Source organism: Blastomyces gilchristii, assembly GCF_000003855.2.
Source record: "Blastomyces gilchristii SLH14081 genomic scaffold supercont1.18, whole genome shotgun sequence".
Classification (NCBI taxonomy): domain Eukaryota; kingdom Fungi; phylum Ascomycota; class Eurotiomycetes; order Onygenales; family Ajellomycetaceae; genus Blastomyces; species Blastomyces gilchristii.
Window position 1 is genome coordinate 1,167,466 of NW_003101665.1, and position 15,356 is coordinate 1,182,821.

General features: G+C 46.4%; 4 protein-coding genes across 7 annotated transcripts; 1 reads left to right on the forward strand and 3 right to left on the reverse strand.

Annotated features, from left to right (window-relative positions):
• Nucleotides 1-746: 746 nt before the first annotated feature.
• BDBG_07336 lies at nucleotides 747-6,280 on the forward strand. Of its 3 annotated transcripts, XM_031723048.1 has the most exons (4): nucleotides 747-770; nucleotides 963-2,148; nucleotides 2,344-5,642; nucleotides 5,707-6,280. In XM_031723048.1, exon 3 carries the CDS (start codon nucleotides 5,054-5,056, stop codon nucleotides 5,354-5,356), a length of 303 nt encoding a protein of 100 aa, XP_031580122.1. In that variant the 5' UTR covers nucleotides 747-770; nucleotides 963-2,148; nucleotides 2,344-5,053; the 3' UTR covers nucleotides 5,357-5,642; nucleotides 5,707-6,280. The 3 variants fall into 3 exon arrangements, with proteins under 3 accessions (XP_031580122.1, XP_031580124.1, XP_031580123.1); XM_031723050.1 differs by lacking the exon at nucleotides 747-770 and having other exon boundaries at nucleotides 1,464-3,629; nucleotides 3,736-5,642; nucleotides 5,707-6,273; XM_031723049.1 differs by lacking the exon at nucleotides 747-770 and having other exon boundaries at nucleotides 1,464-2,444; nucleotides 2,514-5,642; nucleotides 5,707-6,273.
• Nucleotides 1,652-4,129, reverse strand: BDBG_07335. 2 transcript variants are annotated; one of them, XM_031723047.1, is made up of 2 exons: nucleotides 2,396-4,129; nucleotides 1,652-2,299 (listed from the first exon to the last, which is right to left on the reverse strand). In XM_031723047.1, exon 1 carries the CDS (start codon nucleotides 3,010-3,012, stop codon nucleotides 2,419-2,421), a length of 594 nt encoding a protein of 197 aa, XP_031580121.1. In that variant the 5' UTR covers nucleotides 3,013-4,129; the 3' UTR covers nucleotides 1,652-2,299; nucleotides 2,396-2,418. The 2 variants fall into 2 exon arrangements, with proteins under 2 accessions (XP_031580121.1, XP_031580120.1); XM_031723046.1 differs by having other exon boundaries at nucleotides 2,382-4,129.
• On the reverse strand, nucleotides 6,043-11,741 carry BDBG_07337 (ATPase). The gene is made up of 3 exons (XM_031723051.1): nucleotides 10,537-11,741; nucleotides 7,726-10,410; nucleotides 6,043-7,657 (listed from the first exon to the last, which is right to left on the reverse strand). Exons 1-3 carry the CDS (start codon nucleotides 10,897-10,899, stop codon nucleotides 6,320-6,322), a joined length of 4,386 nt encoding a protein of 1,461 aa, XP_031580125.1. The 5' UTR covers nucleotides 10,900-11,741; the 3' UTR covers nucleotides 6,043-6,319.
• Nucleotides 11,742-13,544: 1,803 nt separating this feature from the next.
• BDBG_07338 (uncharacterized protein) lies at nucleotides 13,545-14,580 on the reverse strand. The gene is made up of 2 exons (XM_031723052.1): nucleotides 13,663-14,580; nucleotides 13,545-13,560 (listed from the first exon to the last, which is right to left on the reverse strand). Exon 1 carries the CDS (start codon nucleotides 13,924-13,926, stop codon nucleotides 13,708-13,710), a length of 219 nt encoding a protein of 72 aa, XP_031580126.1. The 5' UTR covers nucleotides 13,927-14,580; the 3' UTR covers nucleotides 13,545-13,560; nucleotides 13,663-13,707.
• Between the last annotated feature and the right edge of the window lie 776 nt (nucleotides 14,581-15,356).

Below are 15,356 nucleotides of genomic sequence, written 5' to 3' on the forward strand. Positions count from 1 at the left end.
CATCATCATCATCGTCGTCGTCGTCGTCGTCGTCGTCCGGTACCCTCCCCAGATTCCGTGTTAAAACGCATTGAGTGCTGTCTCGTTCACCGCTCCATATTATATGCAACGAACACGTAAATGAAGCCTATTTCAGGATGCAAATGGGATATACCAGTTCAGCATTGCCTTTTGATCTAACTATCAGGCTCATCCCTATCTTTCATTTTACTGCCGGCTAATAATGGCGTGGAATCGGATGGCGACGCCCGGGAAGCGGGATCCAGAGATGCTGAACTGGGGACGCTACAAGTCATCTTAATACCCAGGCGGAAATATATGTCAAAGCACTAGATGTTCTGAACCTCACAAGTGTGCGCAACTTCTACTTCTCTTGACCTAGGCATTGAGAAATACGTATCCTCTGCCGCTCTGTTGACCCTGCTCAACGTCTGCTAGCCACAAGCCCGCCCATCACTCTGGATACTAGGTCAATTTTGATGGGAGTACGGACTACTCGCTGAACGGAGGATGTCGATCAAATATAGGGTTGAATATGGAGAGAAAATGGCACCAACAAACCGGAACACAATTGAGATGGGCGCCAATGAGGGACGAGCGGGACTAAGATAAAAACATTGACAGTTCGTGTTCGCCTCATACCATATCCTCTCATATATAATTACAATTTCCAGCACCAGCACTACCACCATTCTTGTGGAATGGAAGTATTTGTGTGCAATCTCTCGGCCTCAAACGAGTCTATCAGACAACCCAGGATCAGGTTTCCGGTGAGTGAAAGAGAAAGGCGGAAACAAGCGTGGGAAAAATGGCCCCAAATATATCAACGTATCGCATCTTTGTAAATATCACATCATATGATATCCGCGAAAAGAAGAAAAAGTGAAAGGAAAGGAAACAACGCATATAATTCCAGTAATACATAATGCTGACCGAAAAAAAAAACTTCTTTGGGCAACAAGCTAGGGGCAAGTATGAAGCGGCGGTGGAATTGGCGGGAGATATCAATCACACAGCTCACGCGAGACAAGCGCATATACACGGCCCTGCAAGCATAGAAACCGCACCTCATCCATTAATAAGATGGCCATAGTGCCATGTGATGTTGTAATTCCATACACACACAGAGCGCTTTCTACCCAACTCGCAGAGCAAGCGAAAGAACCCAGCGGCGGCCGAATCAAACACCAACTCCAATGCCCAAAACTTGCTCACAATCTCTCCTCTCGTCATTCAAAAGAGAAAAAAAAAAAAAAGAAAGATAAAATGTATCCCGTCATCGACATTCCCTTCCCATCGCCCTCAATTAAGAGGACCCGTAATATCAACGGGAAAGAAACTTCCTATCAAGGACTGCAATAGATCATTCTCCAGAACCACTGAAACCCGCCCTTTTATTAGGGGGGTCTCATGGCAACACGTCGCTGTGGGATGCGATTTTTGGTCTAAAAACGACGGTCGTGGCTGGTTCTGTTTACTTTTTGATGGAGAGAGAAAAGAGAAGGAAAAGAAATCAACATCTCGGATGGGAAGTTGGATGGTTTTGTAGCAAAAACTGTGGGTCAGGTGACTAAACTACCCAATGGGGCATGGAGACGGAATTATGTCTATCCGGAGATCATGTGATATGCCGTGCCGAACAGATCCGGTTCATTATTCTCTTTGCTCGACTGCTTTGTATATTCACTTCTGATTTCATTTCTTGCTCTTCTTTTGTATATTTTTTAGGCGTGAATTAAGTATTAAGATTTCATTTTGGCCTTTGTCTTTCACTTATGTATTATAATGAGAGATTGCCTGGTGCTTTGAGCATCGAATCGCTTCCATGGACGCCGGGGATGCATGTATGAGGAACAACAATATGAAGAATTCCCCCTTCTAGGGAATTTAGTCACTTGCTCGCTTTCCCTTGATATATGCAGAAAAAAAGACAAACGGAAAGAAAAGCAAGGAAAGACAAATAAGAAAATGAACGAGGGAAAAGAATGAGGAAGGAAAAATAACGCCTGTGTCCCAAATATCATATCCCAATTAACACCTTGGAGCCGCGTTGCAGTGTGCCATTGATCATCTTTGTCTGCCAATTCTCTTTGTTACGGAGACGTATCTAACAGCCGCGGCTTCATTGGAATCGAGCACGACGACGAGGTATGTCTATTTAATATTAAGCCGACGGCGCAAAACAGGAATCAAGAACGAGTGTGGTTGGAAAAGCACGTGGCGCATTCATCATGAAATGCGGTCGCACCAAAGTGCCCTTAATTAGCCCAAAAAGAAAAAGCGCAACATTATTCTATCCCTTTCAACTTTGTTAGCTGACATTCTTCAATGACATCTCTCTAGGTGAAGTAGTATCGCTAGCCAATGGTCCGGTCGCATACTTAGATATTCATACCTTTGTCAATCCTCCGCCTGCCTTCATCCCGGCCTCGGAATCTCCCCTTGTTGGTTCTTTGATTTCCAGACCCCTCCGCCGAGCGAGATGGAAATACCTAATCCTATTCCCACCATAGATCCCGCAATAAACAACGCAATCAAGCCCTTGACGGCGAGCCTCTGTTTCCGGCTAAGCCTGCCTAGCCACTTGGACTTCTTGCGTCTGCTATTTGGGCAGGGGCCCCAGAGCCCTCTATCACTTCCCTGGCCATCCATCGATGGCTTAATGGGCACCTGATACCCATTCTCCGCATCGTGCAGCTTGTATCCCTGGCAATACGCCTGCGCCTCACTTCTCACTTGTTCGAGCGATGTGCGGGTTGTTGGGTGTATGTAGAATGGGGATAATGGCTTTGCTCCTCGCGAAGGGTCGAAATCGCTCCCTGCTGGGCTACTGGGTGGGCGATGGCATGGGTTCGGTGAAGGTAGGAGAGTTTCTTCCTGCGTCGTCCAGGCTGATAAGCTTTTGGTATTGTTGGGGTCGCATTCGTCAACAGGCGTGAGTTGCTGCTCCATAGGGGAATACGGATCGAATCCTGCATCGAACACCTTGACGTCTTGGCTAATTGAAGCCATTGGGGATGTGGTTGGGAGTTGTAGTGTGTTATGCACACTCTGCTGAGGGAGAGCGAAAATATATTATTTCCTCGTTCCGAAGATAGGGGTCGTAATGTTGCTGGTTATTTCTGTTCGTAGTTTTAGAGCTGCGTCATCGGGTTGAAACGGGTTTCAATTTCCGGGTTTCGATTGTTCGATTCGAATTTCTTTATGCCTCAATAGGCATCTATCGTTTCTTGGGAGTGGAGAGATGAGTTTATGCTGAAAAAACAGGGAAAAATCGTTCGAGAAATCTATATGCGACTATTTCTGAGGGTGTCTATTGATGCGAAGGAAAAAATCGAAGGTGCTAAGATATATGGTGTCGCCGAGGAACGGAGTATCAAGAGAGTTAAGAAATGTTCAATGGGATTCGCCAGGACAAGGTGGTAGGTATGTATTAACTTTGCGGAGAAGGAGAATGATGAATTGGCGAAAGCACACGACTGAATGCTTGGAATAGAGGGGGCGAGAGGTAGCGGCGACACCTTCCCCTTCTCACCAAACTAGTGCTGGCTGTCCAGAAGGCTCTCCCCGGTCTGTCTAACAGGGTTTTTACTGGGCAGGACCGACGATTGTCGCCATCATTCCTTGTGGTATGATTTTGTCATTTTCCCTTGTGAATGTTTCGTTGTTCGGTGTTGGAATTGAGCTCGAAAAGTGGTCTCAGGGGTGATAAAACGTGGAATTAACACCGGCAAGGATATAGCACGGGTCGCTCCGTTTGGTTGGTCGAAAGAAAGCCTCAGTTCCCCGGAGATGAAATATTTAAATAAATCAGAATGGTATCGAATTTCAACTCATTCGAGGTTTCAGGAGGCAGAGCGAAACGAATTCTCTGGATTCCAATTCCGGGGGAGGGACCTTAGGTGAGCGAACTGAAGCTGGGTTTTGGGGGGGGGAATTGGGCCATGGTGGTCCACTCCTGTCAATCCCCAAAAAAGCAAAAACGCCTTACTGCGTAAGCTCTGGGAGCCGTCTGCAAGGGCAGAACTCACTGGATCAACAGCTAAAACAGGAGCTTAGGTTGAAGGCCCGCCAATAGTCGCTGGGGATAGTCCACTAGGCCAGGCTCCGGATGCCCAAATGGTTAGCACCCACGGCTAGACCGGAGCGTTTTAGTTAGTTGACTGGCTGCATGGTTCTTTTGAATTTTAAAATTGTAAGGGCCATCCAGGCTCGACACTCTACCGCCAAGCGAGCCAAGCTGCCTGGGAGTTTCTTTGAGCGCTGGTCCAGTGGTTCTTTCTTGTCCATGATTTGTTGAGCATCTCACCACATCCGCCAGATTAAGTTCTCGGGGGCAAAGGCTAATAAATGACGGACGCAAAAACACAGTCGTATTGCAGAGTGCCGTTGGCACACAAGGGCCATCTCATCTGGAGATTAAAAAATATATAAAAAATAAAAACAAAAAAACAAAAAAAGTGATGAGATTGTCGATTCTTGAATTTGGTTGGAATGTGCTGTAACTTCCATTCCAGACTTGTCACTCAACTTGGTGCTGTGCTCTGGTGTGCGACAGAGTGGAAATCCCAATTTATGCACAGCATATCATGGACAAGAAAATGTCCCAATCAGAGCCACAGGGATCTCGGGAAAAAGAACAATAGAAAAACGATAGCCAATAACATAACAAGTTAATCTATTTACTCAGGTACTCATTCAACTTCGAGAAAATTCCAACGCTCTCAGCAGCCTCCAACCCCTCTTGCTCCACCGGCTCGTTACTTCTCAACAGGTACAGAATACCAATAACTTATATAAATTCCTGCTCCCTCTTCTTTAATTCCTCCGCAATTAGCAGCCCTTTCCCGCCGTCAATCGCAGTGTCTGGGGCTTGATTTCCCTGATATCTTGGCCGCTGCCCAATATCCGCACAGGAAGCCTCCACCCCCGACCATTTGGCTTAGTGCCTCGCACTTCCCCACCATCCAGTCGAGATGCACCTTACCATCGCGCCACTGTGGCGCCAGGGAATTATAACCGAACAAACACCCCAGAAGAGCCCCGGCCACGCATGCGTTTGTGTCAGCATCTCCTGCCTCAAAGGTATGTAAGCTCCGTAATCACTTTCTCGAAAGCAGCAAGCAGCATGTGGTGGTTTGGCGGCTCCGTCGTCGCTTCTGCCTTTGAGCCCGTCGGAGTACAATCCGATCGAGACGCGCCTCTAGCTCGACTTGTCACCCACTCATCGGCCCACCCAAAAGCCTCCTCGATAATCTCATCTACGTTCTACTTCTCCGTGCAGAATGCCGCGAATGAGCCCTGTCACGGCACAACAGCTTACGATGCACCGGGGATCTGCATGGGTGATGCCTGAGAAGTCTGCCGCAATCTGGAATGTCACGGGAAGCGTAGAAGCAAGGCATATTATCCCGAGCGGGTGTGTGCGCATCAACGAGCCGTTTGGTGCAACAGTTCTGCTGTATTTTACCCAACAGTTATAGGCAACTTGCGCTGGATTGTCAAGATAGCCAATACTGCGGACTACCTGAAATTTGTATTCGCGGTGGAGCAGGAGATCATTAGCTTGTGTCTGTTTGTGTGACAATAAAAAAGGGGAAGAGAGAAGGAAGCATGACCATGTGAATAGTGAATATCTCTAGGTAATCCCTACTTTGTACGACCTGAAAAAAGTGGGAAACTAACAGTCCCTACTGTCGCCCCTAGTCCACCCGGTGGTCTATCCAAGCATCTCAGACCCTGCTCAACCCATGCATGCAAACGCTGAGCTTTGCCCTCCCTTTGGTGAGAGCTGTTTTCCGTTGTGGCACAGATAAGACAGAAGAATAATGAGCAGCGCATGCTCGGTATCATCAGTTCATGCTGCCTAGAAACCTGTCAGTATAGCTCTGTATACTAGAGTGTGTCTATATAGGCGATCGATCGACGAGTAACAAGGGATGCGATACACGTACAGTCTAGAATTTAGCTTCGCAGATCGAGTGTCTTTTGGTTCTTGAAAATCATGGTAAAATAAACAAGATCACATGATTTTTGATATCATTGGGCGTCATATAATAAACTGGTGGACGCGATAGAACAAAGATGAACTGATCTTCTATTTCTGCTTGTTGCTGATAGCTTTCCTATCCCTGGATTGCTTAATTCTATTCCGCATTGATTAACTTATTATCTCTTTAGTCAAATGGTATCTACTCCAGCAAAACGCCAACTATTTACCAAATTTTTTGGTCTTGAACCATGGAAGAAATTGGTTTTTACCTTGAGAAAAACAATAGAGAGATATATATATATACATGCAAGACGCTTATCCTCGAAATTAATCGTCAAACCCAACCAAAAAGTCCTCCCTCGAAATCCCGCTCCGATCACACATGCCCCGAAATATTCCCCCTGGTTTCTCCCACAGCTTCAGCGGCTCATCCATTTCAGCAATCCGCCCCTGATCCATCACACAGATGCGGTCATAGTTGATGATTGTCCGCAACCGATGCGCGATACAGAGCAACGTCTTACCCTTGAAACCCTGCGCCATGGTTTTCTGGATTTTACGATCCGTTTCAAAATCGACAGAGGAGGTTGCCTCGTCACAGACGATAATGCGCGAATCGCGAACGAGGGCGCGCGCCAGTGCCATGAGCTGCCGCTGGCCGAGAGAGAAGTTTAATCCTTCTTCTTCGACCACGGTGTCCAGGTTGATGCGCTGTTGGGGCTGCTTGGCCGTCGGCGAGGAGCTGGTTTGGTCGACTGAAGAGTCTGAGGGTGTTTCTTGGCCAACCAGGTCGGCTTTCCTAAGTGCAGACCATAATTCCAAATCGCTGTGCTCGTTAAAGGGATCAAGATTCGATCGGATAGTGCCGTGGAATAAAGCAGGGTCCTGGGGGATGATGGCGAGTCTAGATCGCAGGTCGTGTAAGCCGACAGTGGATATATCTATGCCGTCAATTTTGATGCTCCCGCCAGAGAGCTCTGTTATTCGGAACAGAGCAGACATGATACTTGATTTGCCGGCCCCAGTTCGTCCGACAATCCCGATACGCTCGCCGCCTCGGATATCCATGTTCAGTCCCTGCAGGACCAGTGGAAGGCCTTCACGATATCGCATCTGCACGTTAGAAAATGAAATGCTGCCTGTTTGCGGCCATTGGCTGTCTAATTCGATAAGATGGAGTGGTGCTTCCTCATCTAGCTCTGTTCCATAGTGATGAACGCGCTCAGTGGCATTCATGCTATTTTCGACATCAGCTAGACAGCGAATGGTGAACTGCAACATCTGCGATATGGCGAGGATATAGGACAACACCAATCCCGATATACTAGGCGAGACATTGAATCTTGAAGTGACCACTAATATACCTGTGACAAAAACCAGGAGTATGCCAATAGCATCTAATCTGACGCTTAGCCATCTTTGGTTCGCGAAGGTCAGAAAATATGCGCTGTCCATATTATCGAGTGCAGCACGGAGGCGACGGAGGAAGTGCGCCTGCACGCCGTAAGCTCGAATTGATGATGTCCCCGATATAGCCTCGCTAAACTGGGCAAAAACAGTGGAACGGAGCACTGCTTCATGACGCTTCATTTCTCGCGCTGATGCTCGATAATAATTTGTCGCTACCAGGAATAAAATGAAAAGAGGGCCAAGAGCAACTGCAAACTGTAGAATGAATATACCTGTCAGCTCCTTTCCAAAATAAACTAATTCAAATATTCCGGCATGCTTACATAGTGAAAGAACACAATAATCAAAATCATAATGGAAATAATTAGGGCAAGGGTAATGTAGTAAATCCGCATTGCGTCGGTCAACTCGTTGTCCATAGTGTGAACGTCCTTCGAAAATCGGTTAACAATACGGCCCATCGGGGTGGTATCGAAAAAAGCCATTGGAGCTCTCAAAACCCGCGTCATCGCTTTATGAAACATCGACCTGCTGGCATTCGTTCCGCTCACTGACAGAATTGTAGAGAATGCAAATGTGAGAAACACCTGAACACCAGCTAGTCCTGCGTATACACCAATGTACTGGCCGGTTTCCAGGCGGAACTGGTCCGAGGTCCAGTATGAAAGCCACAGACTTGTCACTATATTTGCTCCGCTGGACAAAATCAGCGACAAAATGATCAACGGACCGTTTATGACCATGCCAAACGACGAAATATATGCTCGCCAAACTCCCCAGCTAACTGAACTAACGGCTCGCTCTTCCTGCTGCATAAGAGCGGGCCCCGGTTTCGATGCTTTGGCTTTCTTTTTCGGCATTTCCACACTCTCAACCTCGATCTCATCTTCCTCGTCGCTTCTTTCAGTCGTTGAAGTATCCTCCTCCTGGGAGGTGGTCGCCAATAGCTGACGGAACACTTCATTGTCACGCATGAGGTTGTCGAAAGTATCGATGGATGATATCCGGCCGTCATCCATCAATATAATGCGGTCGCATCGGCTGAGGACGTGCAGTTGGTGGGTTGCAAGGACTCGGCATTTATCTTTGAGCAATCCGCAAATGGCGTTATCCATGATATGGCGCCCAACATGGGCATCAACAGCTGATAATGGGTCGTCCATGAGTATAAGATCCGCATCAAAATAGATAGCTCGAGCGATATTGAGTCTCTGCTTCTGTCCCCCGGAAACAGTAATTCCTCGTTCACCAATTTCCGTCGCATCAGAGGCTGGGAGCATGTCGAAATCAGTCCTTAAGGCGCAAGCATCTACAACTTTATTATACCACACGTCGTCATACTCTTTACCAAAGAGGATGTTCTCCTTCACGGTCGCATTCTGGATCCAAGCGTACTGAGGACAAAAGGCGCGTGAAGCGTTCATGGTCACCTTGCCCTTTGTCAGACGCATATCTCCAGCCAAGGCTGACAAAAGCGAGCTTTTACCGCATCCAACTGCTCCAATGACCGCAATAAGTTCATTACGACCAAACTCAAAGGTGAAGTCTTTGAGTTCGAAGGGTTCGATTGAAAGATGATGCGTAGATCCGTCCAATTCCGCTTTTTTACCTACTTTTTTGTCGGATTTCTTGTCGGGTTCCTTTTCTAAGTCGGTAGCTAAACGCTCCCAGGTAAATGATACATCCTCAACCTTAATAGCAGGAGCTAAGGAGGGATTTTGTTTTATGTCTTCTTGTTGTTCTTCAGCTAGAAGGAACTCTTGAATTCGTCCCAAGGCCGTCCATGCATCAGTTACCTGTCCGATCACAAGAGGCAGCATGTTCAACGGCATGCGGAGCGCATTGAATAGTGCGAGTGACGAGAATACCGGGGCAGGAGACAATGCGTGGTTCGATAGCGAGTAGGTTATAAAAGCCAACATTGAAGCGAACACGGGAAGCGCCATTGATATACATAGAATCGCATTTCGTATGGATAGGACGACTTGAATTGCGGAAATTTCGCGTTGCCGAATGTCCTTTAACCGGTTCAGAAAGCTACTCTCCCAGCCGAAAAACTTGACAAATCTGACGGCCATCAGGATTTCCTGCGTGAGAGAGACGCGCTGATCTGTCATTTTGTTTATCTTTTTTCGTCTCCTAATAAGGGAACGTATAGAGTAAGTGAGGAATGGTACCCCGAGAACTAACAGCGCATATCCAGAAAGGGCACTGTAGCCGATGTTAATTATGAGGACGATCAAAGCGACTATGATCAATATGGGAGATGTCCAGAGTAGGTGGAACAGCCCAAGCGCTCTATCAATGCGATCTGTATCGACGCTCATTAGAGTGACGATCCTGCCGTTGTTCCACCCTGTGCCATCACCGGCAACGCCCGCAGCAGCGTCCGGCCCTGCTTTGGGACCTTTAGACTTCCCAGGTTTCTTCTGGAATTTTCCTTTAAGAATGCCATCTCGGGCTTCTCGAAGAGATTCCAAATCGTCGGATGTACTCTGTGTGTCCTTATTTTCTGAGTCTTTGGTGGTGGCTTTACCACCCGCTTTCGCACGACCGGAAAGCTTCAAGGCCTTGGAGAATATCATATTGATAAGCGCAGCACGGCTTTGGGCTCCGACCATCATCCCTCGATAGAAGAACTGGGCTGTACCAAGGCTTTGCGAGACTTGCATGCAACATATCCCTATAACGATTCCAATACCATGTCCAATGTCTGGGGCGCGCTCGCCGGTCTGCCTCGCAACATAAGCATCCGCGGCAAATTGGATAAGATACCGTGAGACGAAGGGCGTCATAACCTGGAGAAGACTTGAAGATAATGCACAGATACCGCCCAACCAAAATTCAAATTTGGACATTTCGTATATCGCCCATAATAGCGGATAGCGATCGCCACGGTCGACGTGATCCTGGAATGCCCGTTCAAGCTTGTCTACAAGAACGTCTAATGACCTATCCGGATTCACCAACCAAATATCTTGGACCTCCAGCGGGCGCAGGTATCCGGTCTAAGAAAAATGTAAGCGGAGGAGATTCTTCAAACGCCCAATAGATGATATATCCACGAGCACGAAACTTTTGGTTTTTGAGTTTCTTCACTATATATTTTTAACAAAAGGGGAAGAAGTACTTGCCGTCATCAACGAAGACATCCATTGAAATGTTATCAAGCTCAGATATCCAGCTCCATGCTCTTTGGATATAGTCCTTTCGGTAGGTATGGGGGGGATCTGGCGCCATCGGAATGGATTTAGCTGCTGGTACCAGGTCCGCTGCGGCTTGGCCGATTCGGCAGCTTGGCCGTGCTCTGAAAGTTTGCTGCCTTCAGAGCATGAAGAGCTGGGCGATAGGTCTAGCTCTTTGCTTTGCTGAAGATCGAGAGTGGCATCGGAATTCCCCTGTTGCGCAGCAGCTGGGCCTGCCGAATGTATGGGCGGAGTAGGTTTATCCCATGCCGCCATCTCATTGTTCGTTTTTTCTTCTTCGCCGGCTACCATCGTGGGCTTTCAAACAAAAAAGAGGCAAAAAAAGACAAAGGACCTGTACTCGCTTGCATATGAACCATAGAGAAAAAGTGTCGATAAAAAACTAAAAAAAAAATGGCAGGATAGAAACGTAAAGAATAATAAGAAATATAGGGTCTCTTTATGTCCGAGAGTATCGATCGTCAAAAAAAAGTCATTACCAACTGCCACTATTTGGATGGATTCGACTCCGTCCAGCTTATGAGCAAATACCAGGGCAAGGGCAAAACGTCTAGGGTTACTTGGAACCAAGTTATTCTGGCTCGGTTCCGGCTGAGTTTTGCCTTTTTGTCCCCATTTATGCTGCACTAGTTAGTGCTTATAACCGGGATAACATACATCAAAGAGCCGGGCCGACGGGATGCCTAGGTATATGCACATGTATGTATGTATGTATGTATGTCTGTATGTCTGTATGTCTGTATGTACATGTACATGGACATTGGACAGTACGCTGAGGACATACATACCAAGCAGAACCTAGCAGCAGGGCAAGCCACCTGGCACATCCCGCTTGCTTTAAGATGCTTTTCCTTTCCCAGTCATATCAATGCCAAATTTAGTTTTTTAGTTTTGCGGTTAAACGGGGAAGGGGATGAGGGCATTTTCTGGGCGTTTACGTAGTTAGTTAATCCGTCGTCTGGCGTCTGGCGCATGGCCCTCGGCAACCCTCGCGTGGCATTTTTTTGCCATTGGTCCAACTTTGCTGCTGGGTAACTAACTAACTACTCCGTACCTGGGCACCAATCATGTCAAGGCGCGCCAAAAACTGGCTTCTGGTTTTGGCCACAACAACCAACCTCAGTGAACCTCAAGACTACGCAGTGTAAAGTATATTAAGAGTTAAAAGAGTTAAAGTGCCATTCCAAAAGTCGGCGAGAAATGTTCCGATTCGGTGGGATTATTTGTCACAGCGTCCGGCGCATTTGTCAGCGGCACATTTCCACAATGATGCTGAATTACATACAAATTTACAATATTAATAATAATAATAATGCAAATGGTCTTGCTTTGGGGACTAATGATGGCCCGGAAATAGATATGTATGTGTCCTTTTAACACATACAAACAACTTGCAAAGCGTCATGAAGATCTACATAATAGTAGACGATTTTGAACTACATGACGTTCCACCTATGAAATGTTGGAAGGTGACATTTCCACAATTTTTCTTTTTTTCTTTTTTTCTTTTTTTCTTTTTTTTTAGAGTAATCTAACTACGTCATGCAACAGATAAACCGTTTTATTCCCTAGATTCGGATGATGCCGTTTCTATCGTCAATCCTGTTTCCCATGAAGACATCGCCATCGTCTATGTAACTGCCAGTGTCGATTTTTTTCAAACCTTGATTGCCACCCGAAAAATCATAGTGATTTTACTTTTTTTTGTATGATAGAGATGTGCGAAATGCTAAGCATTCAGTCTTCAAATTCTTCTCTCAACCTTACAATCATCCGCATTGCCCTGCCGCCACAGTGCCTGCGCCACCAATAATAATAATAGATGAAGAAGATGGAATCCAGCCCGCCCCACTACTACAACTTTCCATAAGATAAATATATAACTACCAATGTCAATTGATCTGGCAGCATACACAATCTTACACAATCTTACACACTTCTAACCTTGCTTATTACAGTTACAACAACCCCTCAACCTCATTATCCAGTCTAATTCCACTGTTGACGTTTAATACCATGTAAGTGGAGGAACAAAAAAGGGTTATGAGGATGACAGAACTGAATGCAAGACCTTTTTTCATGCAGACAATGTTGAATAGGGTGTGTGTAAGGTCAAGTAAGTGGTGATGGGTCTTTTATACAAGATTACATTAGGTTAAACGTGCAACAACCGAACAACACCCGAAATGAAGACCACCCTACCTAGGGACCTTCAACATACCTCTTCTTCCTGCTCGCGTGGTTCCCCGCCATTCACAACGGACGGAGCCATCTCTTGTTCTTATTAAATACAACTTCCTACCTTTCTCTCTACCCTACTCACCCTTCACCAGTCGAGCTTACTTTGTGGATGTCATCGACAGTTTCGCTATCTTGATCGTATGTATATAGGGTTGCAGGCCTACTCATTGCTATATTCGCTAGCACCGTTGTTGCTAGGTTCAGGGTAACCCGCTGTCGCAAGGCTGCAAAGGCCCGTCGTCTTCAGGCTCGGTGACTCCATCATAACACGACCCGGAGTCATCCTCCTCTAGACCCCCGAAAGTTCCCCTCATCGCTATAACTAGATTCTCTGTCATCGCTATAACTAGGGGGCCTCGACGTAGTCGGATTCGCAATGTTGAAAAAGAATACATATCCAAGGGACAACCAGTGTGATGCAAGCAACACTGGCGTTTTTGATCGCCTATCTGCTAACCTCCGTGATCCCCTTATGTTATGTCTTGACTGACCATGGGCTGCCATCTATTAACCTTAGCGTGGCATGCGGAGGGGCAACTCGATATCGGCCGGGCGGACACCGCATCAAGGTGCGCAATTCAATCGCTCGTCCAAAAATATATTCTTTGAAGTAATCTTCGTCTTTTGCAAAGGTGTCCTGGCCCAGCAGACGTACCGAAATATGCTAGCATCTATTTTCGTATCTATTTCGTATAGAGTTATCCGTTTCTTCTAAGAACGACGAGTGTATGTCCGCAAAGATCAGCGATTTCAGCAAACCCCACACGACAGAGAGCAGAAAGGTTTTAAGCAGGGGTAGGATCGCTTGCTAACAGTATCATCCTCTTGCGCCAAAAGGTCGGTTAAAACAGGAACTACTCAGGTATGAATCGAATTGCGGAGCGTCCGAAGCTCCTCTGCAATCTGAGAATCTAGTATACGACCAGGTTCGGATTGGGATTCGGGTTTCGGATTGATGTCCGGGGGCTCCTGTGTTGTTAGGTTAAGCTCACGTTCACAACTCGCATTTCTCCTTTCATTCGCTTCTGCTGGTAACTTGGTTTCCCTTTCAGATGAGATTTTGGCATCAGTTGACATCTCGAAATCCAGTAATGGCGGCTAAATATTGTCAGGTAAGCTTCTCGATAGAAAACCTTTCCGAGTACTACTCGGATAGTACGCTATATTGTGAGCCAGGAATTATGGCTACTTTCCATTCTGCTATGGAAAGATCCCGCTCCCCTTATGTGAATGTGAAAAAAGCATAGCCATCGTTATGCGTAGTTGTTAAAGATTTCATTGGTGTAGAAAGGTGCGGTGAAACCAGTAGGTAGAAGAGGTTGTTGGTCCATCCCATCGTTTTGGTCGTTTTCAAGACTCAGCCGAAAGAGCAAACAATTCACGGCAAATTCCGACCAACCTGCGTGGGAGTAAGCGGTGACATTATCCCTTTCCTTTGCTCCGAATCGTGCGCCATCAGAGTGTGCCATGGTAAACCACTGGCGCCTTGACTTGAGTTGCAATCATAGTGCATTTTTGGCTCGGTCTCTCTGAGCTTCATGGTGTAGACGATCCAGAACCTTTGTCAAAACGCGCAAAGAGTTTTCCCTTTGATATTTCAAAACTACACAGATAAAGTATTGTAAGAGCCAGCAAACAGCCAGCACGAGAATATACCTCTATCATTGGGACAACAGAGATAAAACAATGTTAAGTTTAGTTTAATACGGGGGAGGGAGAAGGGAGACAAAGAATACGATTGCTATTGGAGGAGGCGGTTGGACGGAACTAAGCGGGCGCCAAAAATAGGCGCGGTAAGATATATTATCCGCGCGAGTAATAACCTAAAGAAACCACATTTTCAGCTTCTGACTGCTCAAGTTTTGCTTTGCTTCTCGGACAACTGGTTACTTACTACTCCGTACACCGCTTCCCTTCCCAGCTACAACTCTTTTTTAAAAAGATCCCATAAGAGAGTACAAGACCTATTCATATCGAAAAAAGCCAGACCCGTTCAACATCGTCCGCGAGTCTTATAGGGAGAGCTTTACCTTGGCCAGGCTAAAGCCATAACATCCCTTCGTTTGTTGGGACGCATATTTAAAAGTTGCGTTTTCGCTACATAAGGAGAGTGTGATACCACGAGAGTTATACTACCATGGGACGCCATCTAGGGCTGTCACTGCGAGGTTTGAAATTCAGAGTGCAAGCACCAAATTCATTCGCTTTTCATCCTTGATGGGCCTGATTTTACCTTTTAAGGGAACCACATCTAGGTAAAGCATGAAACAAATCGACATGCGGGAGGTATTTGTCGACTATGGTACCACATTTATATGAATATCCTTGTTACACAACCTACAACCAAAGGCCATTCATTATCCAGGCTATACGAACATACATGTACAAATATGAAAACAAAGCAAATCAACTGAGTTGGCCCCTTGCGGAACCTAATCTTGACAAGCTCAGATTTTCACAATTCAAACCTCTCGTTTGTTATGCGTCTGGCCGATGCCTATCTATAA